We start from the raw sequence: 27,985 nt of genomic DNA, 5'->3' as shown, positions 1-27,985 counted from the left end.
TCCCAACCTCCTTGCTGGTGGGGCAGTGTGAGGACCAGGAAAGGCCTAGGCTCTATATAAACACTGCTCAGCAATAATTAAAATATCCCTGAATAATCAACACTCTTTCCAGCACAAATCCAAAATATAGCCCTTTATCAGCTATTGTGAAGAAAATTAACTACAGCCCAGCCCAAAACCAGCACACATAAACACAGGGTATTGTTTTGTGTTTATGTCTAAATGAAAGATGCATTTATTAGTTATTATTTCTATGGTGTACAATTTAGTGCAGCACAAGCATGCTAAGGCTAGCCTTAAATTAAGTAATTCATAAACTGGACATAATCTATATGTTTGTAAACAGTTTTATGTACCTTAATTTGAGTTAGAAGGCAAGTAAAGAGAAGGATGTATTGGTTCTTAAAAACTGCTTTTGTGGCATGATTGTTTGAAGATAAATGTGATTTGGTTTCTTCATATATGTAATAAAAATCTCAGCAGTATTATAAGAAACAATTCTCCATATTTCCCATTACTAATCTTGGCAAAGTGTAACACTTCTGCTGTAATTATACAGTAACTCTTCCTAAATCTCATTTTTAGAATCAAATCTCATGTACCAAAATGTCTGTCTCAGATATTGCTACTCCATTTCAGCCAGAAAAATCAGTAATTCTTAAAGATGAGACCAGAAACAACAGCCAGATTAGAAAGATGAGCTTAAGTTCAAGGCGTAAAAAGGTTGTCAGCTTGTAAATTAGAGAAGATACCTCATACTGGAAGTGCCTGGATAACTGCATAAAATCAATTCATGGAAGTTGAATAGGGAAAGAATGGGACTGAAATCCCACCTATAGAGAAAGGAAAACACCTTTGACAGTGGGTAAGACATGGCTGCAAAGGCTGCATTGCTTGAGCTTGGTGGTGTAGGAGAGAAGTAACCACAAGGCTGGAAGAAGCCAGGGCAGGAGAGACCTTGGGTGCTATGGGGGAGAACTGAGACCAGCTGGTCAAAGTATCTCTGATACAGGGTCAGGAGAGAGAAAAATAATGGAAGATGAAATGTCTGATAAGAGAGACTAAAACAAGGAGAGACTGGGAATGAAGAATGTAGGTGTGGAGTAGTGGTATTTTGGGAGGGACCAGTATAAAATGTACCTGTTAAGATACAAAGAGCTGAGACTGCATGAGAGGACATGGAGCAGGGAGCTGCTGGGGGAAATGAGGATTTCCAGTTTTCCAGTGCTACTAGGACTGAGATAAGGGGTCACAGAAGAGCAGTTGTGTAATAGGTAAAACAAGAAATAGGCCATGGAAAAGAAGAGCATTGAGGAAAGAACAAGGGCATTTTTCTAACAGAGGCCACACTCACTTTCAGAATTTCTATAGCACCTGGAAGTCATAAGTCTAACTTGCCCTGTCTACTTCTGTCAACAAATATCTGCATAGTATTTTTTGGGCAAAACCTATGTCTCATTTTGTAGTTACTCTTATTTGGTTTCCAGCAAATTATACACTTTGATAGAGAATATTGAATGAGCTTCAATGGCAGAGAAAACAGGGTGAATAACAAGAAGACATGAATAGAGTCCATTGGATCTTAATTTGTATAGGTCGGTAAAAGCAGTAACTTTCTCTTCAGGTTTATAATTATATTTTTTTTTAGAATTTTATTTTCCCCCTGTAAAAAATCTCAATCTTTGTAAGTCATTCAGCTAGGTTAGGAGACATTTAGTGCAGCTAGTTGTTAAAAATGTAGCTGCACAGTGATATCACTAGATTTATTTATAACAAAATCTTTTTAATCTGCATGTTTTTCCTTCCTTACAGGCAAAGCTATTTCTCTTTCACAAATGATATATACCTCTGTGTTACATACAAACTATGTCTGTCTAATACTAAAAAGCACACATGACTGAAATCACAAAGAAGTCTGTTGCAATTTAATGGCTATTGAAATGGATTTCCCAACAGAATTTAGCAAAATAAAATGTTCTAGAGTTCTTTGTTCCTGCAGGCATCTGTAGAGGAGACTACCACATCTATTTTTTTTAAACTTTTATGTTTAAGTATGGATTTTCCTGTTTTGTTTTTGGGTTTTAGGTTTTATTTTTTGTTTTGCTTTTGGTTTATGTGTGTTTTTTTGTTGTTGTTGTTTATTTTTTCTAGTTTATTGGGGGGGGGTGTTTGTGGTTATTTTTTTCTAAATTGCAGCAGTTACTATTTGGAGATGAAAGTTGAGGGAAGGGGGAACTCTGCCTTGAATTTTGTAAAGATCAGACTTGTTTAATCTTCAAGTAGTGACTTGCTTATATTTGTTCCAGTTAGTATTGCTTCTTGCTCATGAACTTTCGCAGTTATTTTTAAACTGTTTTCAGTTTGTCACTATAGAAATTAAGGCACTGAACCTGCAAAGTATGGTGTTATTTGATAGAGTGTATATAATGAAGTTAGTAAATAGCAGCTGGGATAGAAAACTTAAACATGGGAATGCAGATGCGTGTTTCAGTGTGTTTGTATCATAAAGAGAGTTAAAATAGTTTAAGATGACTGTGTCCAGACTTAAACTGGTTCCTGGAACTGATGATAATTTTATTTTTGCCATCTAGCATTAAGTTCATAAATTTATCTTAAAATTACTGATTAAAAATTAGTTGAAAGTTTATTGGCATATTGGAGCATTTAGGAACGGTTTTTCAGTAAAAGAAAATATTATAAGCCAGTAATGATGATGTTATTTCTTCACCTGGACTTTTTTATTTATGATGCATTCTGTATGAACTTACACGGGCTGAAAGACAAGGAGAGATTTTGGGGGTTGTAGAGATTTATGAACTTCCATTCTTGAAGAAATGCTAATATCTTAAACACTTGTTTTTAAAATACTCTTCTGAGCAGGACTGTTTATTAAATTCATGTTAGGCCTCATTCAGCTAACAGAGAAACTGCACATCTGATTTGTGAAGGCCTTAGAATAAAACTCCTCAAAGCAGAAAGGGAAAAAGGACTTTGCATAAGAACCCAAAATTAGAAAGATCTAGGGTTTTGTGGTAACAAGTCGGCTCAGAGAAAACTGATTCTGTTGAAGGTGTAAAGACAGTTTTCTCAAAGCATCAACAAAGCCAACCACTCTCAAATGTGATGCTCACAGGATCAATGATTCCTTCTTGACTAGGAAGAGAGCTTGTTAAAAACGATGCTAAAAGGGGCAGTAAAGAAAAATATAGTCATACAGGGGGCATGGATACCCCATGAGTTAAAAAGCATCAAACAAATTGTCGAAATATCTTCTAAATTAAAAATATAGAAAAGATGACAAATTTTGGTAGGTTAAATGAAAAAAAAAAAACACAGTAAGGATGGCAAAACAAGTTTAAGAAACACTAGCAATAAATTCATGAACACATTAAGAGAAGACAGCCTGGCAGAGTGCATAGGCTGACATGATGGTTAGAGTATAAAGACAGCACATGAGAAAAAAAAAATAGGAGAAAAGCAAAAACAAAAGTCTTAGGAGAGAAGGCAGATTAGATTGTATGAGTTCACTGTGAGAAAAAGTACAAAAGCACCCAAGCAAGAGACTTTTTTTCTGAAAAATCTCTCTGAAATGGAAGTGCCAGTCAAAGCAGTTATGGGACAAGACAATTAGATAATCGAAGTGTTATCAAGCATCAGTCCAAGTGCATTTCACCCAGGCTCTACCAGCTTGCTGTATTCTTGTAGTTTCCCTAGGTGTTAAATAGTTGGTTTGAGATTTACTTGAAGGTTTCAGGGTTTTTTTATCTCAGTGTACTCATCCATGCTTTAGCTAAATGGTCTAGTGCATCCTTTCTTTTCTGTTTTGTCTGTGTTACAAGTTACAGATGCAAGAAGTCTGGGCTCTGACTTAACAGTTTTATCTTGTTTATTTGCCTCATTTGGTGTAACCATCTGTGTCCAAGGTCTGTCATATTCTTTGTTGCTGTTCTCCTGGGCATATATGATGGTTTCTTCTATCGTGTAAACAGCAAATCCAAAATAGCTGTCCATATTCCTTTTTCATTATATTCTCCCTGGGGATTTCAGTAATCTCTCTTATGCTTAGGTCCCTGAATATTTGCAGACATATATTTACTTAATTTCATTCTATCAAAACTTTCTGTCAAAAAATTCCTTCCTTCTGTTTTTTAGTCACATTCGATTTGCATCATCTTATTGTTGGCATTTCTGACCCACATACACCATATGCAGAGCAAACATATATTTTCTTTGATCTCTTAAACATTCTTTGTTCTTCCATATTTGTAGAATGTTTGTTTGTTTTGTTTTTTTTTTAAGCTGTGGACTTTTAATTGCTTTATAATTTACAAAACCTTCTCTTTTTAGCAACTATGGTCATCAATACTACTAACATGCCTCATTAGTAATTTTTCACTCTTTCTGAAGAATTATGTATAACTTGGTGTAAAATTGTTTCTAAAGAGGAAAGCAAACAAGCTCAAACACAACAAATAGAAAAATACGCCCATATTTTCCATAAATAAACACTGATGTAATCTTATTCTTCTGGGGACTTCATATGATTCTGATGTGTGCATATTCTACATACCATACTATGAACGTACTGTAATAAGACAACTGAAAGCTGTAATAAGAATTGTAAAATAATGGCAGAATTCTGAAAGTCATACCTGAATATTTGCTTTATTTATTCTATGTGTATGATTTATAAATTATTTCTTAAAGTCTTTAAATAATTCTACTGAAGTTTTCCATTTAAAACCTGTTATAATTGTAAGAATAAATTATTTTTTTTTGGTGACTTAACAAAGATTTCCATAAAATGCCAGAGAGAAAAGCCTGATGTAAAGAAATTCTTTACTGTGGGAGTGGTGAGTCACTGGAATAGGTTGCCCAGGGAAGTTGTGAATATCCCATCCCTGGAGGTGTTCAAGGCCAGGTTGGATAGGGCTCTGAGCAGCCTGGTGTACTGGGAGCTGTCCCTGCCTATGGCAAGGGGTTTGGAACCAAAAGGTCTTTAAGGTCCCTTCCAACCCAGACCATTCCATGAGTCTATGTTAATTCGTAAATTACACCCTTCCATTCTCACCCCCCCCCCCTTTATTTGTAATATATACATTTTCTAAAATATCACTGCTCTTTTAATCAAAGAATTACAGAATGCAGCTGAATATGTTTTTCAGATATTTTTCACTTCAGTAGTTTGCATTTCATGGATTACCAATATCATAGTGTCTCATTAATGCCTGATATTTAACTTTATTCCAATTATGAATAGAGGAAGGATTTTGTTATCATTAATGTACTTGCTGGCATTTAGCAAAAAAAAAGGATTTAATTTCTGGCTCCAACAACAAAAAAGATCTTGCAGATGGTTTGTTGCTGATTTGTGTGCTCAGTGATATTGCTCTGTATCAGGAGGACTGTGAGGTTTGTTTTCAGCACCTCCTTGCCTGCTCTGAGTGCTTTAGCTGAAGCACCCAACAGAGAAGGGGTTGTTTCAGTGAGTACAATGCACACAGCAATGGCTTGGTTGCTTCTCTGTGGCTGCTCTTTTACTCAGCTGTTACTAAGCAAATACCTCATGTCTGGTATGAAGCTGCTCTGCTTCTCCATGCCCCTCTCCTAGACTTTTTTTCTAGAATGTTGATGACATAATAGCAACATTTTATTTGCTTTTCATACTGCAAGCCTTTTATTTGCTTTTCATACTGCAAGCCTTTTTAGCAATGTCGTGTATAGAAATGAAATGTCTCTTTTTTTATTCCAGCTTCTGTGTGTGACTTTGAAAGAGAGAGCTGTGGCTGGACTGAAACTGTAAATGCAGATGAATTTGACTGGGTGAGAAGTTCCAGCAATGCTCTTCCACCTGCATTTCAGAAGCAAGCTCCTCCACGGGATCACACCTATAACAAACCTGAAGGTAAGACAAGCCAGGCCTAGAAGCAGAGAAGTGGAATAGATAAACCTGCTCTGTAATCAGATTTTAAGTGGAGACCATGAATGCTGTAAAAGCCTTTATAAACTCTTTATTTCTTTAGCCTGAAAAGTTGTTTTGTGTTTTATTTTAACAGGTCATTTTATGTTCATTCTGAAGACTAGCAACAGCATTTCACAAATAGCTCGGCTGCAAAGCCCAAAGTTCAGGCAATCAGGATCAAATTGCACGCTGTCCTTTTGGTATGGAATAATTTACATTTAAAATTCCTGGATCATCTCACATTGCTTCTCTTGGACTGAAATTGAGGTTATAGCTTGAAATAGATACATCTTTCTCTGAAGTATTTATTTCATTTTATTCTGTCAGCATGTAGTCTTCATTGTGAACAATACAGATATAAGATGAAACACTTGGAGAAAAGAAGTGACATGTGACATGATTTGGTTGTCAGGCTCTGAGCAAAATTACAGTAAAGGATTGTACTTGTATATACATGGGCAAATACCACAGTCCTTTTATGAGCAATTCTTTGGTGAAGTAAATTTGAAAATGTGGAATTTTTTTCAAGGAAAGGAAAGCACTGAAAAATCTAATAGGTACTTGAGTGACCTACAGTATCCAAAAGTAGACATCATCATTTTTAAGTAAAAGTTCCAGTGTGAGAATTGGTTCTTTGCTTCCACTTCTTTTTTCATATACACAGGAAAAACAAAACAACAAAACACCACAACTAAAAATCAACGATCAAACCGAAAAAACATTTTCAGTAACTGTCTTGTCTCAGTCTTTGTACAAACCTGTCAAAGACAGACAGAAGAATATAGCTTTGATAATTTGTTTACTAAGGTCAGATTGTTGCTGTTGTTTAAATGAAGGTTTGTCCCGACCTTGATGTTATTAAGTGCAATTTGTCTCAGTGATGTCAAATGCATCTGCCATAGGAAGTGGAACTTTCTTTTTATCCAAGATTCATGTCTTGCAGTTAGACATTACAAGTTGTTGCTTATACATGTGCTTCTGCTCTCAGTTTTGTTGTACAGTTGCCAACCTAAATATTTATTAGTTTTAAATGCTGTAGAAGGCAGCATGTTAACAACAACTAACACAGATAGAAAGCATACTTACGCATTCGGTAGATGTTCACTTTTCCCTTCTCGAAACTTTACAATAGTGTACTGAATTAAATTTATAAAAAGACATTATGTATCTGAGTGGGCACTGTTGCTTAATATAAAAGCAAATGTGTCTCTTCAGTTATGGATTTCAATTTAACGAAGTATGCTGCTTCTCTCAAAATCTTCAATTCTTGAGATGGGGCCTAGGATGATATAGCAGCCTATCCTACCATCATTCAGAAAATTGATTGAATTACAGGCCCTGTGTACTTCTTATATATCACAGAGATGTAACAGGAAATATACTGGTCATTGTAACTGATGTGGTCCATTTTCATCATTTGCCCACTTGACATTCTCATTTTTATCATTTCAGGTACTACAATTATGGAGAGTCAGTTGGGGCAGCAGAGCTACAATTGCTTGTGGAAGGGGTGAAACAGCCTACTGTCCTTTGGAGGACGTACTACAGCGAGGGAAATCAATGGCTGAAGGCAGTAGTTCAGCTTGGACGCCTTCCACACGCTTTCCAATTTTCACTTGAGAAAATCAGTCTGGGTTTTTATGAGGGCGTCTCAGCAATTGATGATATTACTTTTGAAAACTGTGCTCTCCCACCTCCAGCATTAAGTTGTCAAGGTCCAAGTCGCTTCTGGTGCAGAGACACAAAAGCATGTATTGACAGGTTATTGGTCTGTGATCTTGTGGATGACTGTGGAGATGGATCGGATGAAGACAGCTGTGGTAAGTACTCTCCACTGTTGCTTACTTACACCACACAAAAATTGACTTGCCAATTCATCCCTGGACTGAAAGAACTCTCAATTGCTACAGCGAGTAATGATTCCACTCTGTATAGTTAAAGATAAAACAGAATAGTAATTTTGAACTTAAATGAATATGATGAGTTAAACTGAGGGTAAATGGAATTCTATCTCCTTCATCCAAAGCAACTACATTTCTTCATCTCATGTAAAACACAAAATCTCATCACAAGTTTATTTTAAAAGAGAGGATTTAATGTCAGACAGTTGCTTTGGGTCAATGTGCTATCTTTGATTTTACTGACAGAAATGAAGCAATATCAGATGTACTGATGGGCTGAGAGGAGTGTATATCCTACCTCTTCTTAGGATCTGTACTCTTCCTATAAAAAAAATAAAAAGTTAAAATATCTATACTAAAGATACGGAGTCATGCTGAACACACTTCTCGCCTTCAAAAGAAGAACTTGAAAGTACTGAGGAAAGCTGTGAGTCATTCACATTCTTGACATTCACCTTGATGGCAGAAGGGTGCTGTTGATGGTTTTTCCCCTGAAGCATGCATTCATCAGTTTTTAGAATTCAATAACATTAATATAAAATAAAATTAACTAGCATTTGCTTTATCACTTCCTGAGGTAACTAAATTATGCAAATCACATTCAGTTTGAGAAACGGGGTGCACCTTACATGCTTGAGGTGATATCAGTCTGCAGTAATAATTTCTGAATATCAACTTAAAACTGCTGTAAATTTAAAAGAAAGTGAAAGCTTTCCAGCTTATCTTAGTTTTTCTGTTTGTGGAATGCCTAGCTTCTTTATAACCCATTTTGAGATCTGTGATAAGGTTTGAGTTGAAGTTTTGAACACCATTAAATTCAACAGCTTAATTTAAAAAAAAAATGCTATAATGTCAGTTACTGCTTATGAAACGCAGATACAATGTTGTAATGCAAGTTCACCACCTCCAACAAATTTTTTTATTTTATATTAGAAGTAATCAAATCATTTTGCCTTGGTGTCAAATAAAAAACCACAGTTGTGTTATAAACTCTTTGATTTAGCTTTGATAATATTCTCATGTTAATATTCTTGAGAATAATAAAGACCTAAACACCAACGTGTTTTTAGGACTACATCAGCCAAGCAAAAATGCATTAGATCATTTATCACGCATACCTACAAGACAGTATGGTGTGGTTTATTTCATTCGATTAACCTCATTTTTAACTCCTTTAATCTGTTCACTTTCAGTCTTTAATTTTAGTAATACATAAAATTAATAACATGGATAATTTTATTCACAGTTCTGTTTATTCAATACATTGAGTAGAATATGACAGATATATATTGGAAATAAATATTTGCAAGGATAAAAACATTATTAAAGTACTATCCCCTTTTGATACTGCTTTTTTATTTCTGACAGTCTGTTCTCCTTATGTTTCAGACCCTGACCTACAGTGTGACTTTGAAAATGGGCTATGTAATTGGGAGCAGGATGTAGAGGATGACTTTGACTGGATCAGAATACGGGGTCCAACCCCCACAGTTAATACAGGCCCATTAAAGGATCACACGACAGGTACAGCCAGAGGACACTACCTTTACCTGGAATCCTCTGAGCCACGCCAATTCCTAGATAAAGCAGTTTTGCTTAGTCCTCTCTTCAACCCTTCTGGCAACGGAACCTGTTTTTTCCGCTTTCATTATCATATGTTTGGAAAAGAAGTTTATAAGCTGTCAGTCTTCCAAAGAACTGTGAGTAATACTAAGGGATGGCTGTTGTGGTACAAGTTTGGAAATCAAGAAAACAAATGGATCAGACAGACACTCTTCATCAGGAGTTCTAAGCCATTTCAGGTATGATCCTTCTAAGTTGTCAAGTGTTTATTTGCTGCATAGTAAAACCCTGAGAGTATATAAATGACTACACACTCTCAAAGCTATTTGTAGCTGTCTGATCAATTTTGCTTCAAAATACATTTGTAAGGTTTTTTGAGGAAATACATAAAATATTTTTGTTCTTGTGGTTATATTAACTTTTCCCCCTAAACCATTTAATTTTAATATTTTGAATATGTGTTATTTAAAATGGATACTGTTTTTTGTTTTTCAAGGATTTGCTGAAAAAATTGTATCCAGATCTACTAGAAAATAGTTTGATTCATTAATTCTGTTCAGAAGAATATCCTCTGCTTTGCCTTACTTTTAAAGAGTTACAAATTAATTTTTAATTATACAGTGCCAGAAAAAAATATCAATACAAAATATTTGGCTGCCAGGTTAGACTGAGTCAAAAATTGCTTGGAGAAAGATATGATGAAAGTAAGTTACAGCTATAAATCTTGACTTAAATGATCATCTTTTAAATACTGTATATATTATTTATCTTTGATTACTTCTGGTCTGTTTATTCCAGCTGGGATATTCTGCAGGGTTATTAGAGGCAGACTTTGGTTCACTTGATTGTCAACTGGTCCTAAAATTACCACCCTCCTCTCCCCCACACCATATTATAAAAAGAAACATCTTCCACCTTCTTTTTAAATAGAGTGAAATATTTTCTTTAGATTGTTCGTTATTATTTTCCAAAACACTATTTTTAAGTAGAGAGAAGTTCTCTCCTCTTTGGAGGAAAAGGCATTAATATTGCTGTGAATTCAAAGAGGCACATGGAAGGAGAGTGTTCATTTACTGTCAAGACCTTTTGTAGAAATATAAAGGCATATAAACATAATGCTATCAAAACCCCTTCCCTTCCCTTCCCTTCCCTTCCCTTCCCTTCCCTTCCCTTCCCTTCCCTTCCCTTCCCTTCCCTTCCCTTCCCTTCCCTTCCCTTCCCTTCCCTTCCCTTCCCTTCCCTTCCCTTCCCTTCCCTTCCCTTCCCTTCCCTTCCCTTCCCTTCCCTTCCCTTCCCTTCCCTTCCCTTCCCTTCCCTTCCCTTCCCTTCCCTTCCCTTCCCTTCCCTTCCCTTCCCTTCCCTTCCCTTCCCTTCCCTTCCCTTCCCATCCCTTCCCATCCCTTCCCATCCCTTCCCCTAAAGAGCTAAAAACCCATGTGTCATATATTTGACCTGAGAGTTAGGAAGGTCTATTCAGTAACTGAAATGTTTTTCACATGTTAGTGTGGTAGGGTTTTCTATTGTGCACTTCTTGCAGGGAATTGCAAAGATCTATTATTTTGATCCAGTTTTGTTTCTCAGAGTAATTTTTTGAGGGGCATGAGATGCAATTTTGATTCTTCTGAAGAAAGAGATCAAGATCTGAAGTTCATTATTGTGTACTGTGTATCTTATAGTGGAGTTTGCTGTGTCACAGCCTACAACACTTCAAAACTCAGAAGTTTTGAAGAGAGCAAGTTGTGCTCTCTCTGTTGCCAAGTGCTGATCTCTTTCCAAACTTTCTTGTAAGTGCATAGTGTTTAAATGCACTGTATTTGAAGTATTTCTACTGAGATGTATACTAGAACAGCCCCTCAGTTGCTTTTCACTGTCTACAGGCTGTGTTAACAGTGTTAAAGCTGTAGCTTCTATATTTACTATATTCTGTTCCCCACACCCCATAGAGTTTCACTGCTTTCACACCACATAATTAAAGCCTTGTAGGTGATCTCAATGATTCAAATGAAGTGTTTATATTCAATTGAGAATGGATTTTTTTTTCCATGAAAATCTAAAAATAAGATAGAAGTTGAAATAATTTTCTGGTTAAAATACAGGTCTTGGCTTCATAATCTTCTCTGTTAACCAGTGCATCTTGTCAGTTCTTACTGGATTTTCAGAGATTCCTAGTGAATAGAAAATGTTACACTCTAGGACCAAAGATAGTCTAACTCTTTATCAGTCAGACCTTCAATTTGCTTGTCCTCTTCTAAATGTGTGAGATAATCATATATCTGTGATGTCTCCTCTTCCTATTTCCTCCCTATGTAAGTAGGTCATTTGTTGACCCCAGTCAGAGAAATAATCACTACAAATAATAAATCCCTCAAATTCACATTTTCAGTTTACTTGCTAAGCATGGGAAGCCAGCTTTGGGAGTATATAAACAATTGTGCCTATACACCAACTTCAAGGAAAAGAAGGAGTTGTCAGCCAAAAATTCAAAGCAGTAAAGAAAGGCATTTGAGAACCCCTTGAAAGTCAGATTCCCTTTTGAGAGTTTTGAATTCTATAGGTATGAAACTCCAGGCCCATTAATTGAATGCTCTGGCAGAAACCCAAAGGCAACAGCAGACTCCCTTGGCTCACACCCACTCCCAATAAGCCTCAGAATCTTAATTTTGTCAAGAAAGCTTTGCTCTAGCTGCCATTAAACCATGGTGACATTTGTTGCTGTTCCATCGGGTATTTTACACCAGAGTGTTAAATGTGACATCAATGAGAACAATGGGAGTAGCTGGAGGAGGAAAAGGTAAATTTGGAGCTAAACTATTTAAACAAAAGGAATGCAGTTTTCTTAGACAAATGTAAGCATCTCAGTCAAATACTACTACTGACAAGTATTAAAAATAGTCCCAAATACACAAGCTTATAGAAATGTTGCAGCTTTATTGATCTAGAGTTTCTATTCCTCTGCAAAGGATATTATCTTTGAGAAATTATACAATTTTTCAAATTGGAAAAAATAAAGTTAAAAAAATAAATTCCTTATAAACTATCCCTTATAATTATATGGGATACTTGTTTCAACATGAAAAAAAACCCACTGTCGAGGGTCCTTGTCTCTCAAATTGTGCTGCATTTATTTTCATTCTAAGAAGTTTACTTGCATGTCTTTTTTATAGATAAACATTTGAAAAGGTAGTAAAATAAGATTGTGTCTGTGGTAACCTACTCATATTGAGGATGAATAGTGTTTGCTTTTATCTTCCTTGGAATAGTCATATCTGAAACAGTTTCTGCTCAGAAGAAAGTGCAAAGATTCTGTTTTAACATTTTACAAAAATTTTGCTCTCTTAGTTTGCTCTATTTATTCATATTTCCAGTGATATGGAAAAGGAAACAATGATATGTGAAAAATGGCAAAATTCTCCATCTCAATCCTTTTGGCCACTGTAGTCTCCTTCTTGTCATGACATAAATCACTATCTGTCATGTCTGTCTTAAGAGACCTAGGGCAATTTTACCGTATTGCAAAATATACTATTTAAAAATAAACATTATCTTTACCCCAATACAGTTATTCCTTTTTTTATTATATGTTTATCTCTGTAAACAAATACGGTTGTAGATCTTCGATACCACAAAATGTAAGTAGTACATAAGGGAGTCTATCATCATTTTATGATGATTTTATAAAGATCAGTTTTGCATTTTCTTTATTGGCTCTTATAAAATTTAAAAATGCAAGTACATTGTTTAGATCCAAGGTTAATTATTAATACTATATTTGGTATAGTTACTAAAAATTTTAGTATTCTGAGTATCATATTTGTGCCTTCAAATATTAAAGTTTCTCTGTTTAAGTGTGAAAAATAAGGAAGAAAATTGGAAGGAAATTAATAACAAAATATAATGTTGTAATTAAGTAGATATAAAATGCGTTTGATACTTTCCTATTTCACCAGTGGTTAAGAAAAGTAAACAAAAAGATACACTATAATAATTTTAATCTTTTTACAATTAAGTATTATCTTAGAAAGTAATGGAATATTGATTGAAAATTAGAATGATACATTTGCTATGAATCTAGAATAGCATTATGTTCTGTGAACACAAATACAAAACAACATTCTTTCTCCAACTATTATTTGTATCTGTTGTGCTATTTTTTTGGAGTATACAGGTGCTTGTATTATGGTTTTTGCTATGACTGACATATCAGTTTGGTGTCAAATATATGTGTAGTGAGCAAGCATCTTTTACATCCAGGCACTTGTCATTCATCTTATCAAAAGAGATAGGAAGGAGTAAAAATGGTACATAAGGTATTAAAGTGGGTTAGGTTGCAATCACATAGGTTGTTGTGCTTTTTCGCCCTCTACTCTTTCTTTTCACTCCTCAGTGAGATGAGACAGCAGCTGTTTTTTGGGGATTCTGATCATCTGCTATGTAATAAGCGAAACCGTATCACAAAAATTGCCCTTCAGTTATTTCTGCAATTCTTGCTTTTACTTGCAATTACATTTCTGAGAAAAGAGGGAATTGATTCACGTCCTCACCCTACCAGCCATTTCTGTAATGAAAGACTCAGAGTTCTAGTGGTAAATGAAAATTTTGGTGTAATTGTTTTTAAAACTATTTTCATAGCGGTTTGGGGTTCTGTTTCAAACAAAAACAGTCTGCTCTGGCAGTTTGTGAGGTTTCAGAATGTAATGCTTTTCTTTCATGCATTTCTAGTGGTGATAATTGTGTTTCATACATGAATAGTAGAATAGGGGGACTTACAGTGAACTAAATACCCTTTCAACAAATTTAAGACAAGATAATGACTTAGTAGTTTTCTTTGTTACCTATAATATCCTTCAAGTAAGGAAATTTAAAATTTCATTTCCTACATAACAAGCATCAGAACTATGGAAATTGCAAATTTTGGATCTTGTATCCTATTTCACAGCCCCTCAGAGAGAATATTTTAGTAGGGTTTCTAGCATCGATAGTTCTGTAGGCTTACTTGTGTGAATTTTTCAGCCTTTTCTAGTCATTAATTGACAAGCATCAGGTTGAAATTCTGGACTTATATTGGTGTATTTGAGAACATGTAGCTGGTTAAACTTAACTAAACTTCTTTGCTTGCAACTTCTCTGAAAGAGTGTGCATTACTCTTTATTGTCCCAAGGAGAAGTATTATTTCCTATTCTGGAACGCACAGATTTACCTTTATTTTGGGAATGTTAAACTGGAGGGAAAAAAACCCAAAAACAGAAACAAACCAAAGTGGAAATATTTGACCCTTTCTAGAACACTTGGGTAAGTCCTTTCAGAGAGACGCTTGAGATTTAGCAGAGAAACATCTAATAAACAATGTCACAGAATGGCTTCATAGTGAAAGATCATTAGTCATTTTTGTGAATAGAGACAAGAGAGGTATTCTGTGGAATCATTAAGTAACACAATCCAAGCAAAAGGAAATAGTATTTTAGGATGGTCTGTTGTGCAGTTCATTCCTGAGGGATGTTTTGGATACAAGAAACAACGAACTAAGTAAATAAGTAACTCAGCGAATTATCAGAAGAAAAGTCTGTTAAGGGCCAGTAGCACAATAACAAGGCTATGGCCTGCCATACACTGCTGAGAGTCTGCGTGAAACCCCCAGGATGTGGCATTGCTGTGGATGGTGCAATCCATAGGGAGACACACGCTGAGTTGGCTGGACAGCTGACCTTGCCACCACGCATCTGTGCTCATGCTGTGGGGCACTGAGCTTTTGGTGCATTGGGAGCTCGCTCTTTTTTATATTCTAGCTGTGATTTTAGATTTTCTGCAGTCACTTTCGCCCTTACTGAACCCCGTTTATTATTGTCAAGTGTTGTTAGCCTTCTGCCCTGATTTGATTGTCTACTTCCTTTTTCAGGGCCTCATTTCAGTGTGTGTTGATATACTGGTAGGAGTTTGGTACTGTTTAGTTGGCTAGGTGCATATTTTTCATTAAAATCTAGTGTTGAAGCAGCTCTGAACTTATCAAGGACTTCTCTAAGACATTCATTATATGTCTAATATCCACTTGTGATCATTTTTATGTTATTGCTTTTGATCCATTCGCTGCTAGCAATTGCCACACAAAAATTTAGACAGCATAGATTTCCACTTAAAAAACAGCTTCAGCTTCAATTTTTAATTTATCATTCTTCATCTTCCTTCTCCTACTCTTCTCCTTTGTACTTCCCCTAATAATCTGCTGAGATTAATATTCAGGAATTCTTTTCTTTTTATTCTTTTTTTTCCCCTCGTGTCCTTTAAATGTTACCATTTGCTTTTGTTTCTCCTTACTCCTCAAATACTACTTCATATAAATGAATATCTAGACATATTTCCTGCATCTCAATCACTCTTTTTCTGACTGTTCTTCTTTGTTTCTAATCTGTGTATTGGCTTATTTTATCTGTGACACTTCTTTGTATATTGTACAATACTCTGTGGCTTTTACATTTACTTTGTGCTGTTGGTTTCTGGCCTGTTTGCAGTCATCATTCTCATTTTGTTTTCAGTGTGGCATTTTATAGCCTGTGGTTTCAGGCAGACCTACAGAGTTTTGTATGTAATTGACTCTGGAGCAAGTTTTTATTAATTGGCTAATATGGACCTTTACATTTCCAAATGGGAAGAGACATCTTGTACCAGATAAAATGTGGCTTAAATTCTCATCCAACCTGACCAGCACACTTCTCACCATCATTGTAAAAATGTCCTTCCTTCATGTCCAATTTAAATCTCTTCTCTTTCAGTCTTAAATCACTGTCCCTTGTCCTATGAGTAAAAGTCTTGGAAAAAAGTCTCCATCTATTTTTCTTATGAGCCACCTTTAAGTATTGAGATGTTGCCATAAGCTCTCCACAGATCCTTCCTTTCTCTAAAATCACATATTTCATACTGTCTTCATTGGAGAGATGTTCCAATGCTCTGACCAGTTTTTGAGGCACTCCTCTAGACCTCCTCTTAGAGGTCCATGTGGTTCTTATGCAGAGGAATCCAGACCTGGATGCAGTATTCCAGGTGTGAGCTTACCAGGGTTGGAGCAGAGCAGCAGAATCACCTCCTTTGGCTGGCTGGACACACTTTTTTGTGTGAAGCCCAGGGCAAAGCCTACACAATTCTGCAAGGCTTTTAAACAAGAGAAAGGAAAAAACCAACCAACCAAAAAGAAAACTACATACCCAAACCCCAAAAATTTGTCTTGCTTACATTTAACCTTCATGCCTTTTTAGAATATGTCCTGCAGGTGTGATGTGCAGAGATGGTTTCAGGGTGTCTGAACTGTTCCAGAGGTGGCTCTGTCAGGCCAAATCATGTGGATTAGTCCAAGTCTGTTCTATTGAAGTGCCAATGCCTTTTGGTATGGCAGCTCTAATTCTTGCACTTGGAAGTCCCAAGCTCTCTACCAAGTCCCATCCTCACAATCAGCCTCAAGGGGCTGTAGAGGGCCAGGAACAAAAGATGTCTCATGTCAATCTCATGTTCATACTTCATACAGAACTTGTATAGGCTCTAGTTTGGGCAATTCATGCTCAGGTTTCCTAACTAGTCCACAATTGACATCAGAAACAATATACACATAGAGTGGACATGTGGGAACCAAGGCACTTGTGGAAGGGGTTAAAAATAACTGTAAGACTTTGTGGTTCATGGTGAACTTTGCATTGATAGTGAAGACTATTCAATACCTACAGTATGAAGTGAAATACAGAGAATTTTCATACTGAAAATGTGTGTGGCACAATGCAGTGTATTTGAAAAACAGGTAGTGTGAGTTTCTTTAAAAGTCATTCCTAAACAACAGTTTTGCCATTTTTGATAAATGGATTCCAGAACAGAGAAAACTGTGGAAACAAGGAAGTCACATAAGAAATCAGAATACATTGTACAAACCTTCAGAGAAAATTCTGTGGCCTTAGTTCAGGCCTTTGGGAAAGATGGTGGCCTTTTATTCAGTGCTATCAGAATACTTAAGAGATAATCCACTCTAGCAATTGAAGTAATTAATTCTTTGTGCTGTTGTTTTATTGACATGTTCTGGAAGACTTGTCATTATGTCATCAAGTCACAACCTGTGCACAAAGGGGACAAGGAATAAGAATTTCTAATCTATCTCTAATAATGCCTTTTCCAGTGAAAATGATATTCTTAATTTCAAGTCCATCACTTCCTTGTAATTTGTCTTCTTCTTTAGAATGGAGAGTATAAGGGAGCAGGGGTGAGTGTTTTTTACCTTCCCCCTCCCTCCCCCCCCCCCCCATTTACATGCAGGCTTTTCAAAGGAAATCACATAAAGTAAAAATAGCCTTTCTATTCAATACTGAACTGTCAAGTTCCGCCCATGTTTTAAATGTAGAAAACCTGAAGGAAAAGTTTTTACCATCTTTCAGAACCCATGGTCACTGAGTTCAGCCATTTGAATTCAAGGGGTATCGTGTAAGATAGGAGTTATGTTTTAATGAAGATTAAGAATACTGTTTCATATTTCCTATTGATATTACTATATTATTTATCAGCAACTGCCAAACAGGAAAATGAGACTTGGACAACTTTTCAAGGAGAAGAAAAATGTTAGTGTCTTTTATCTCATGGCTTAACTGAATCTAGAAGCCATCTTTGAAAATATAACAGGAAGATCACAGCAAAGCTGTTCTTTGTTGCAGATTTAATGAAATTTGTTTCCATAATGTTATCCTTTATATCAAGCAGAGGATTTAAAAAATATTTTTCACAATCTTTCTGTTTATTGAGTATGCTTATAGCAGCATTAAGAAACAATATAGAAATCTGCTCCCACTGAAGTATATATCAAAACTCTCATTAACTGTAATGAAGACAGAATTTCATGTCAACCCACATATTCTGGTGATATCTCTCTGTTATTATTTTCTTACCTTGGGAGGGTTAAGTCCACATGCATGGATGTAGGAGCAGCAATTCTGTATAAGTAAGTCAGGAAAAATTCTTTGGGTCAGGAAAGGTCCACATCTTTAGGCAGAAGGTCTCATAATGATCCCTTTGCTCACTAGCATTTGCTGCTGAACAGATAACTCACTGTTTATTACTGCAAATATTTTCACAAGCATTGAAAAGAAAGCAGTGAGTGTCTCCTCTTAGGATGCTCCTTATCTCAGCTTGGAAGCATTGCCTTAGCAGAAAACACTGCACAGATCACATCAAAGCCTGTCCATTCAGTCCAATTCAGGCTTCCCTAGGCAGAGATATGAAGATGTCTTTCTGCAGCCCTTTATATCTTGATATGGTCTACTGTACAAAAGGGAGGGACAGAAGTACTCAGGTGATAACAAGTTATCCTAGCCAATGTGGGACATTTTCAGGATCATAAGTCCCAGGTATTTGATATCGTAACTCGGCCAGAATCCTTGGATTTTTTGTTTGTGGGGTTTTTTTGTGTTTGTTTGTTTGTTTGTTTTGGTTTTGGTTTGTTTGTGGTTTTCATTTTTTTTGGGTTTTTTTTGTTTGTTTGTTTTGTTTTACTTATTTACATGAAAATCTGAGGGAAGCCCTGTTTGGGAGAAAAGAAAACAGACTTTGTATATCCTTGTAGATTAAATCAAAAGTAACCATGAACTTAAGGTGTTTTAAATCTAGTTTCATAATTATAATTGCTATATAGATGTTTCCCAAAGGGGCAGGCTAAACATGTTGTTTTATAAACCTAGAACCACAGAAATTTTTAGGCACTGACAATATAGTACTTCTGCAATAATTCTTCCAGTACTAATATTACTGAATGTCAACTGGATCTTTTCTCTTGAATGAAGTTTTGTGGTCTTAATACAGGAAAGTAAAGACTCCCAGAATATGTAGTTATTAATCCCACCAATATCACTGAATAGTTTAGAGCAGGATAGAAATGTGATTCAACTGCACTTTGGAGAAATGCTGTAAAAAACATCATAAATCAGCATGAGGGTCCACAAGCTTATAGCAAAGAGTGATAAAGTGCTTTACTGAACTAGAACTAGTGGTTTTCAGTATCTTGTAAAACCAAGCACTGTAAAACATCAAATATTTGACACAAGATTTTTCATATTTTATGTGTGTAACCTTAAGAAGGCTGGTAACAATTCATTTGGACACCTGTGCAAAAGGACTTTATTTCAACTTTTGAAGTCTTGAGACATTAATTTCTAAAGCATTTTCAATGGTCACAAAGGAAAGGGCTGATGAGCTTTGAAGAAGGGCAGTGTGATCTTGAGCTTTTCAGTGGGTATAATTAAAATGATGTGTTGATAATCTTTCCAGAAGCTGATGGAATTGTCTCCACTTGTGCTTGCTTTTGGGGTTGGAAGGGTGCCACACAGCATGTAACAGCTCTGATTGCCTAAATCATTACCCCCAAGAGAGGGAAAGCTGGAACAGACTCTGACAACCCACACACATTTTTTTTTCCTTAAGACAAACATTTTTGCAGCAGGTACAGAGGAATAGTTCAATGCCACAAGAACAGAATGCAACCAGATATCTAGATGAGAGATTGGGGGAATAATCTCAAATCCACAGTGCCTACTCTTTTGATGGCATCTGAGGAAGCAGAGAAACAAAGCCAAGGAGGAATTACTATGTTCGGACTCATCAAAGCAGTCAATATCTTATTTGACATGAATTAATAACTACTCAAAAATTCAAAATAAAATCTAAATTTCTCTTTTTTATTTTCTGAAAGAACTGTGTTTTCTTGGAAAATAGTTTCCTTTTGAATGTAATTCTTGAGAAATTATTATAGGAATATGTTCATGCATTCTTGAAAAAACATTCTACAGTGACGACTTATGACATGACTTGTGATATGATCATTGGAAGAAAATATTTTAACTAAAAGGAAGCTTTGAAGGTTTGTTCTGTGGCTTTTCCTTTGAAATTACAGAAGTTCCATCACCTCATAAGGAATTTGTTGCTTTTTTGATGAAAAGTTATTATACATTACTATACAATTTTCTTTATTCATCCCTAACATTAAAACAAAGGTGTAGTTTACTTCAGAGATATGCAGAGAAATGTGTATTACTTTGCTTTCAGTAAGTTACAACAAGAGTTTTTATAGAAGTGTTTTGTTCTGTGCGATTGTTCTTTCCTGCTTAAACCAAATCACATGATTTCTTGCCAGAAATCATCGTACAAACCTAATCTAAATTACCAAGCTCTAACTAAAAAGAAAATCACTAAATAGCACTGTTGACAGTTTCTGTGACAAACCCGAATTACTGTTTGTCTAAAATACAAGTTAAACACATTAGAACTAATTTCACTATTTCCTAGACATTCAGAAACCCTCAGAATTATGAATACACCACAGTTTCTGAAATTAATTCCATTCTATTTTAAACTGTGCTTGTACAGAAATTAAGATTTTACTTTGGTAACCTTCAGTGGGAATTGGCTAGTGACAGAAATGAACATTACTGTAAAAAATTAAGCATTTGTACAGAACTATATTACGCATTGTAATTCCTCCATTAACACTTGTCATAACGTCACTTCACTCTTCAAAAGCCTATTTCGTTCAAAATCTTAAGGGATCATTCCCTTTATGTGTACAGAGTGTCATTCTAATACAGTTTACTTTCATATAATTGGGTTTTTTCCCTTTATGTGAAATACCTTTTGATACCTTTATAAATTTCATTGAGTCTGGATCTTAGACTTCTGAAAAGACAAAATTGGAAACTATTTCTTCTCATTCAAATAATAAATGTGATGTGAAGTAAGTTTCACAGCAGATGAATTTCCTAGAAGATGCTTAATAACATCTTATGAAGTTTGCAGAATTACATCTGGCAAATTAATATAAGTGTTCAAAGTTTAACCACAGTGGCAGATAGACTATGCTCTGTACTGAGGCTCTAAACTCATAATTTGGTTTTATTTTCAGTTTTAAGGGTATACCTATGCCACTATTACTTTTTATGTGTTTCTATATGTCCGAATATCGGACTCCCCAAGTGCATAGATAAAGGTAAAAAAAAAATGTAAGGGGGGAGATTTTTAACAAAGTCAAAATGATAAGCAGTGTAAGGGCATTCTGAATTCACTTCCCCCTGGAGAACTGTGTCCTGTCACTTCTAATTTTGGATATTTTTAATCCCTTTAAAAATATATTCCTGCTTAAGGTTCAAGAGTGCATCTATCTTAGAGGAAACCTTGACGGACGATGTTAAATAAGGATGCCCTCAGCCTATGTGTCTGTCAGGACTGGGGACATGGGCACAGGCAGACTTGGGGACTGAAGCTCCTTGAACATCCAGCAGTGACATCTACAAGTGCACAATCCCATCCCATGGAAAATTAATGTAGTTGTGAGGGTATTTGGGTTTATCTTAATAATAGCTGTATAATTAAACAAACTCACTGCCTCTTTTTCTGAATTTGAGCTAATTAATAAGTAATTAATTTCAAGTAGATAATCATTCATACTTTGAAAACAAATTGAAAATTATATTTAAACTGCTGTGTGTTTGACAGTCAAAAATACAGAAAAAGATTTTTAATTTTTGAATAATAAATTTCCTTGCATGGCTTTTCCAAATAGTAGATATTGTTGTTTGTCCTATTTCCCATGTCTAACCATTTTATTGCTATTGGTACCCATGTGTTATCATTGTCCCCATTTTAATCTAATAAAATCCAAAATCCTGGGGTAATATTATAAAGGATATCTGTGGGTATCTTGGGGGAAAAATAAGAATCCCATAGGGCTGTGAAGGCAATAAAACGTAATGCTGTAATTTATTGTTCTCATTCACATGAAATATATTTTTTGCTAAAATGGCCCATCTGGAGCATACCCATAGAAGGGAACATATGCCTGTCTTCTTTTAGCATACTCATTTATTTTGTCTAATGGATGTAATATATAAATGAAGTGTAATCATTTTTATTTACCTTGGTGATATCAGCATTAGTAATAAATCTACAACTCACGTGCAACTTCAGAATAGCAGAAACAAATTTGTCAGTGTTAACATATTTAGACTGATATTGTTCTTTTACTTTTACGCAGTTAAGACCATTCCTTGCATTTTTGAAGTATTTTTTCCTCCTGTTACAGGGTAATTAATTTCAAGTGTAATGTTTAAAAATCTATGCACAAATCATTGAAAAATTGTTCTTGTTGAATATAACCTTTCTTTACAAATAAAATTGCACATAAATAAATCACAACAAAAACAATAGAACTAACAGTACTCTGAAGCAGAACTGACATATTTTTGCCACTATGCTTCATTAATGTCTATTTTTTTACTGAAGTGAGAAAAAACCTGAAAAAAATGTGTTACAAATTTTATGCAACATTTCTGAAACTGAATGTGTGTGTGTAGCATGTAAAACAAAGATTTAAAACAATGGCAAAGAAATAACAGTGTTTGAACTCTGTTGGATCAGCAAAAACATACGTTTATTTCTTTTCAAAGTATGTGGTTTGAGAAGGCTTCATTATTTTTATAAGCAGGGATTTAGTGTTTAGTTAAACTAAGAATATACTTATCAAATCTTTCACTAATCATGTCCTGGGTATTTATCACTCAGCAACAGATAGAAGAGAGGAGGTTTATTTAGTCTTCCAGAGAGTATTTCACAAACACCAACTTCTCCTATTCCCTGTCAGTAGACAATAATGAAGCAAATACAACACTGACAAATCTAATGAAATAGTAGGATATTTTTCTTTAAGAAGTTCCATAGCTCATTTCTTAACTGCCTAATTATTTTCATCATACTGAAATTTATATGAGAGTCTATTATATTTTTAAATGTATGGTGCTATATTTAAGCATGATTAATGTTATTACAATAACTATCAGAGGAGGTAATCATAATATGCCACTTATTATAATGTCTTGCCATCGTTTTATATCACAGTGATGTTTCAGTGAATTTACACCATTGTGTAGCCAAACATTCTGTTATGGTTTACTATGATTAATGTGACCACCAGTGAAAGCTGATAATAATTAGTCTCTTTCATAAATTTTATTTAAATAGACAATATCCCCCAGAATAAATGTGAAACATGGAAAATGACTTCTCTATCAATTCATTAGGAATATTTAATGAGAAGTGGAAGTCTCCTAAACAGTAAAAAATGCTTTTGTAATTCTTGTTTTTGTAGATTTTGGTGAAAGGTACCGTAGGAGATGGTTTCACTGGAGACATTGGACTTGATGATGTGTCTTTTCTGGGCTGTACCCTTTACAATGGTAAGAGTTGAAATACACATCTCCAAGCTGTGAGTTGATTTGTTGCTGTCATTTGTAAATATCATTACTAGAAAATTAAAAACCAGGTAAAACTGTGACTTAGGAAATCCAGGCTTGTTTCTCAGCTTCTCAGTCCCTCATATCCAGGCATTAGCACAAAATAGTTTCTGCTGTGCATGTAAGGTCCAAAAGAGTTCCTTAGGGTGAAGTGTGCAGTTTCCATACTCTTAGATCTTGATTCCTAGAAGATAAAAGAAACTTAGCTGTGTGTAAATGAACTGAACTTTCATTCAGCCAATTCAGTTTGATACAGCTTTCCACCTTCCCCTAATAATTTTTAACATACTTACTGTGCCAATTGCTCTCACATGACAGCACACAGTTCAGGTGACAGAGCAAGCTGTTATCACCAGTCATTGTTACCAAGGGTAGAACAATCTCTACAGAATTGTAAAATATTATATCTCAAAATATACGTGCTTCAAGACACCAGACTCAGGACCTAGAATTCACCACAGAAGAGGTTTTAAGAGGGCTACCATGAGCTGCAGCAGGCATTGCAGGGTTATATATTTGATATGAAAGTTGCTCTAAGTCATGACAGGGCTGTAGAGCAGCAAACAATTTAGAACAGTGTCTGAATATTATCCTAACACTTACTCTAAACACCCTAGTGCAGATGCATTTTGCTCTACTACTCCAAAAAATTCTTATAGATATAATTAGTTCTGTGAGGAATATTAAATATGTATGGTATTTCTTTTGCAGATAATTATCTAGTGTTTTACTATATATATACATGGTAAAGCAGTAATTATAACATTTTGGATATAAAGGCTTTTTGTAAATACTCAGTTTAATGGATTGTGCCTTATATTTGGGAAAGAAAATGTTAAAAGAGCTAATCAGAAAATTCCTAAATATTTTCAAAAAAGTTATGAAGAGAACTTTAAAAATAAACAAGAAATTGGAAAGCATAGAAAGTCAGGATTTCAAAGTTCATAAATAAGGAAAAAAATCCCCTTCGTTGTGTGTGGGAAACTAAGCTGAAAATACTCAAGTGTAATGCTAGTCAGGAATCAGGTTTTGGGTTCTATGTGTTTTAAAATTGAGAGCAAATTTTGAGACAGTCCAGGGTCCTGCCTTTATTTTAATTGCTCTGTGCCATAAAAATATTACAACAACAGCAGTCAAAGAGACTGTGGGAATAGCCTGCAAAGTAGACAGTACCTATGGCATATTCCACCATATTTAACACAAGTTGGATCAAGTTGAAGAAGCAAGGTTCCCCTGTCCCTGCACAGTAGAATCAAATGCTTCCCAATTGCTCTTGCTCCACCTTAAGTGACCAAATAATGAAAGGGAGAGATGGGTTTGACAGCTTGGTGGGCAAGTCAGTCATAAGTAACATTAAAGATGTTGAATCTTTTGAGTCTTGAATGTACTGCTTCAACACATCATTCAAATGCCCTAACCAAAGGCTATTCAGTGATGCTTGCTCCGGACAAAATGGTATTTAATAAAGTACAGAAAATAAATTATTTCAAAATAGAGGAAGTATCAGAACCTCCTTTCTTTTCAGATGTTGTGAAGGCTATTGATGATTCAAAAATTCTTCTTCCATTTCAGTGTTTCAGGAGCAGAGTCTTTAATGTGGCATTCATATTTACAAACTTCTGACCAATGAGGCCTTTGCTGTTATTCTGAGTTGCAGATAAATTTATCATACAATTCTTACTTTAAAACATTCCTTCCCCCAAGTCTTTTGTTTGAGTTTTGTGACATTTAGAGAGTAACTTTCATTTGACTAGAAAATAATTTATTTAGTGTCATAGATTTTCTTTCTACCCTAAAAAATAGAAATGGGTAATTTATTATCAATATTAGTGCTTCAGCTTTCAAGGATAGAAAAAAATATGCTATCTCAGACACATTTTACATAAAAAGTCTTCATCTGTACTTTTTAATTAACTCAGGTGTATTGCTCAGGTGCATTATGCACTACAGCTAATAATTTCATAAATTATTATCTTTTAAAAAGGAGTTTTATAATGAAAATTCCTTTTATGGACAATAATAGCAAAGGTTTTCAACAAAAGAAAGAAAGCTTGAAGAAAGGCTCGTAGTAAAGAATAGGAGGATAAAAAAGACAATTGATTTGAAAGAAGTGGTAATGAGTTTGAATGAAATATAAAGGAGGTGGTGGAACAAGGTGGTGACCTCAGAATAATTTCTCTAATGAGAAAATATTTTTTTCTGCAATAAATTTACAAGGTAAGAAGGTTAAATAGTAATTTCCACAGTCTCTTGTAGTAATCAACATATTAAAAAAAAACCAACATTATCATCTGAATAATCTGTTAGTCTTGGTTCACAGGGAAAATCAGTTTCTGTGATTGCTGTGCAAGCCTTGGCATTAGTTTTTTGAAATTACTGACTGCGTTAATCCAAATTTGAAAAAGCAGCAAGAGGTGTAAATCCTGCAAGTCCCAAAGATTGTCTGGATGGTGTGACAAAACTAATATTTTCCACTGAGGAAAGCTCAAATTCAGTTCCTGCTGAACAGCATTTAAGTCATTCCAGTGTCCAGGCATGATTCCAGCAAAGCCATACCCTGGGAAAGGGGGGCAGTGACAAGGGGAGAAATCATTTTGGAGCTGGAATGCCTTAGTCCAGGTACTCAACATCCTTTTGGCTCTGTTTTCAAAGGAAACTTGCCCACTGCTTCGACAACTACTTCAGGAACTTCAGTTCCTGCCACACTCCCCATGAACAACTGCACAGAGAAGGAGTTTGTGTGTCGAGACTCTGGCCACTGCATCCAGATGATCCAGAAGTGTGATTTTAGACCTGACTGCTCTGATAAATCTGATGAATCAGCTTGTGGTGAGTGGATCAAATCTCATTCTTTGCTACCTTACTGGTTTGTGGGTATTCAATACATTGTTTTGGCAGCTCTCTTACCTTTGCAGTTTGGTATTAACACCTAGATATTATTTTAATGTGGTTTTGCCCAGGAAAATAATAACTTTTTACTCTTAATATGTGTGATGTAATGCACTTTCAGCCTTCTGATTCAGACTCAACATTTCAAGTTATTACCAAAGTGTGGCAGGGGAAGGAATCCTCAGTTCCTTAATGATTTGTAACCATACATGACAATTTTAAGTGAGCATAATTTCTCAAAATGTTCACTAGTCCAGACTGGAAGAGAGAAAAACTTTAGAGTTTGTCTGGGGTAGACATCTGGGAGAATCATATCCACTTCTTGCCTACTTCAGTGAGTATGGATTTGGTTTGCTTGTTTGGTTGTTGGGAGCTTTTTTATATACAAAATTGCTTCACCATCAGCAATAATTGTGAATTTAAGCCTACTCCACACATAAGTGAATTCCAGCCTGCAAAGCTATGATAGTCTTATGGGAACACTGTAAGGGGGACAGCAGACAAGGTTCCCACATGGTGCCCATAAAGATCTAAGAAATTGTTGATTGCTTCTGAGTTGAAGCAGTTCACACAGTAGCATTTTAGAAGCTGTTAATGACTTCCTTTTGCCTCAAAGAACAGTACTTGAAAGTACTACTACACCAAAGCCAGTTAATGAGGGGGACAGACATCTAGAGACAGTGACCTCATCAGCCTTTGCCAGCAAAACTATTGTCACTGAAAATGAAAGCTCTGAATTCATTACACATTGTGAAGGGAATTCAATCAGCTCTCTCAGGGCTGAGGGCTCAGTGAGGAAAACTATCATTCACTCCCTATGTCTATTTTTTAATGTGGGAATTACTGGAAGAAATGCATCTGATGTTTAAGTACCACTGGGTAGTTTCCTATAGTGAGAAGAAACATCATTGAAATCTTGCCTTGAAACATAAATGCAGAGCTCTCTGAATATTTCTACCCTCAGAAATTTACGTTAACTTATAAAGCATCTTTTCTTTCTAAGCAAGATAAATACTGTGGAGAATACATCTTTACATATTTGCTCTGTCTGAGGTCTCCAATCACTAAGATGGGAATTTATCACTTAAATGACAATGCTGGACTAGGACTTTAAAACATCCTGACTGAAATATGGTCACAGGAAGGTGGCATCTTTCTCAGAGGCACTTTAAATATGTTTACAAAGCATGCTAAAAAGGGGACTAAGCATTTAATGCAACTCTTCATTCTCAGAAAATACCTAAATGTTCACATGGGCAGTTCATGAGATCACACTGGCTGCAGTTTGCTTCCTTAATGAGGATATATAGTCTATAAATCAAGAGTCACTCTCTCTTTAGCCTACCCTTTTTAGCCTTCAAGGAAGGAACCATCAGGCA

The 27,985-nt window shown here is 35.4% G+C and overlaps 1 protein-coding gene across 1 annotated transcript in view; it reads left to right on the top strand.

The window, feature by feature from the left end:
• MALRD1 (MAM and LDL receptor class A domain containing 1) overlaps positions 1-27,985 on the top strand; it is a 236,579-nt gene that overhangs the window by 52,878 nt on the left and 155,716 nt on the right. The window contains exons 14-19 of the mRNA XM_062500144.1: positions 5,753-5,905; positions 6,057-6,162; positions 7,415-7,782; positions 9,253-9,665; positions 23,573-23,660; positions 26,370-26,546. Of these exons, the coding sequence (XP_062356128.1) occupies positions 5,753-5,905; positions 6,057-6,162; positions 7,415-7,782; positions 9,253-9,665; positions 23,573-23,660; positions 26,370-26,546 (1,305 nt within the window). The remainder of the gene's footprint in view (positions 1-5,752; positions 5,906-6,056; positions 6,163-7,414; positions 7,783-9,252; positions 9,666-23,572; positions 23,661-26,369; positions 26,547-27,985) is intronic.

The sequence above is a fragment of the Cinclus cinclus genome, chromosome 1, assembly GCF_963662255.1.
Source record: "Cinclus cinclus chromosome 1, bCinCin1.1, whole genome shotgun sequence".
Lineage (NCBI taxonomy): Eukaryota > Metazoa > Chordata > Aves > Passeriformes > Cinclidae > Cinclus > Cinclus cinclus.
This window is presented reverse-complemented; position numbering and strand designations above follow the sequence as displayed.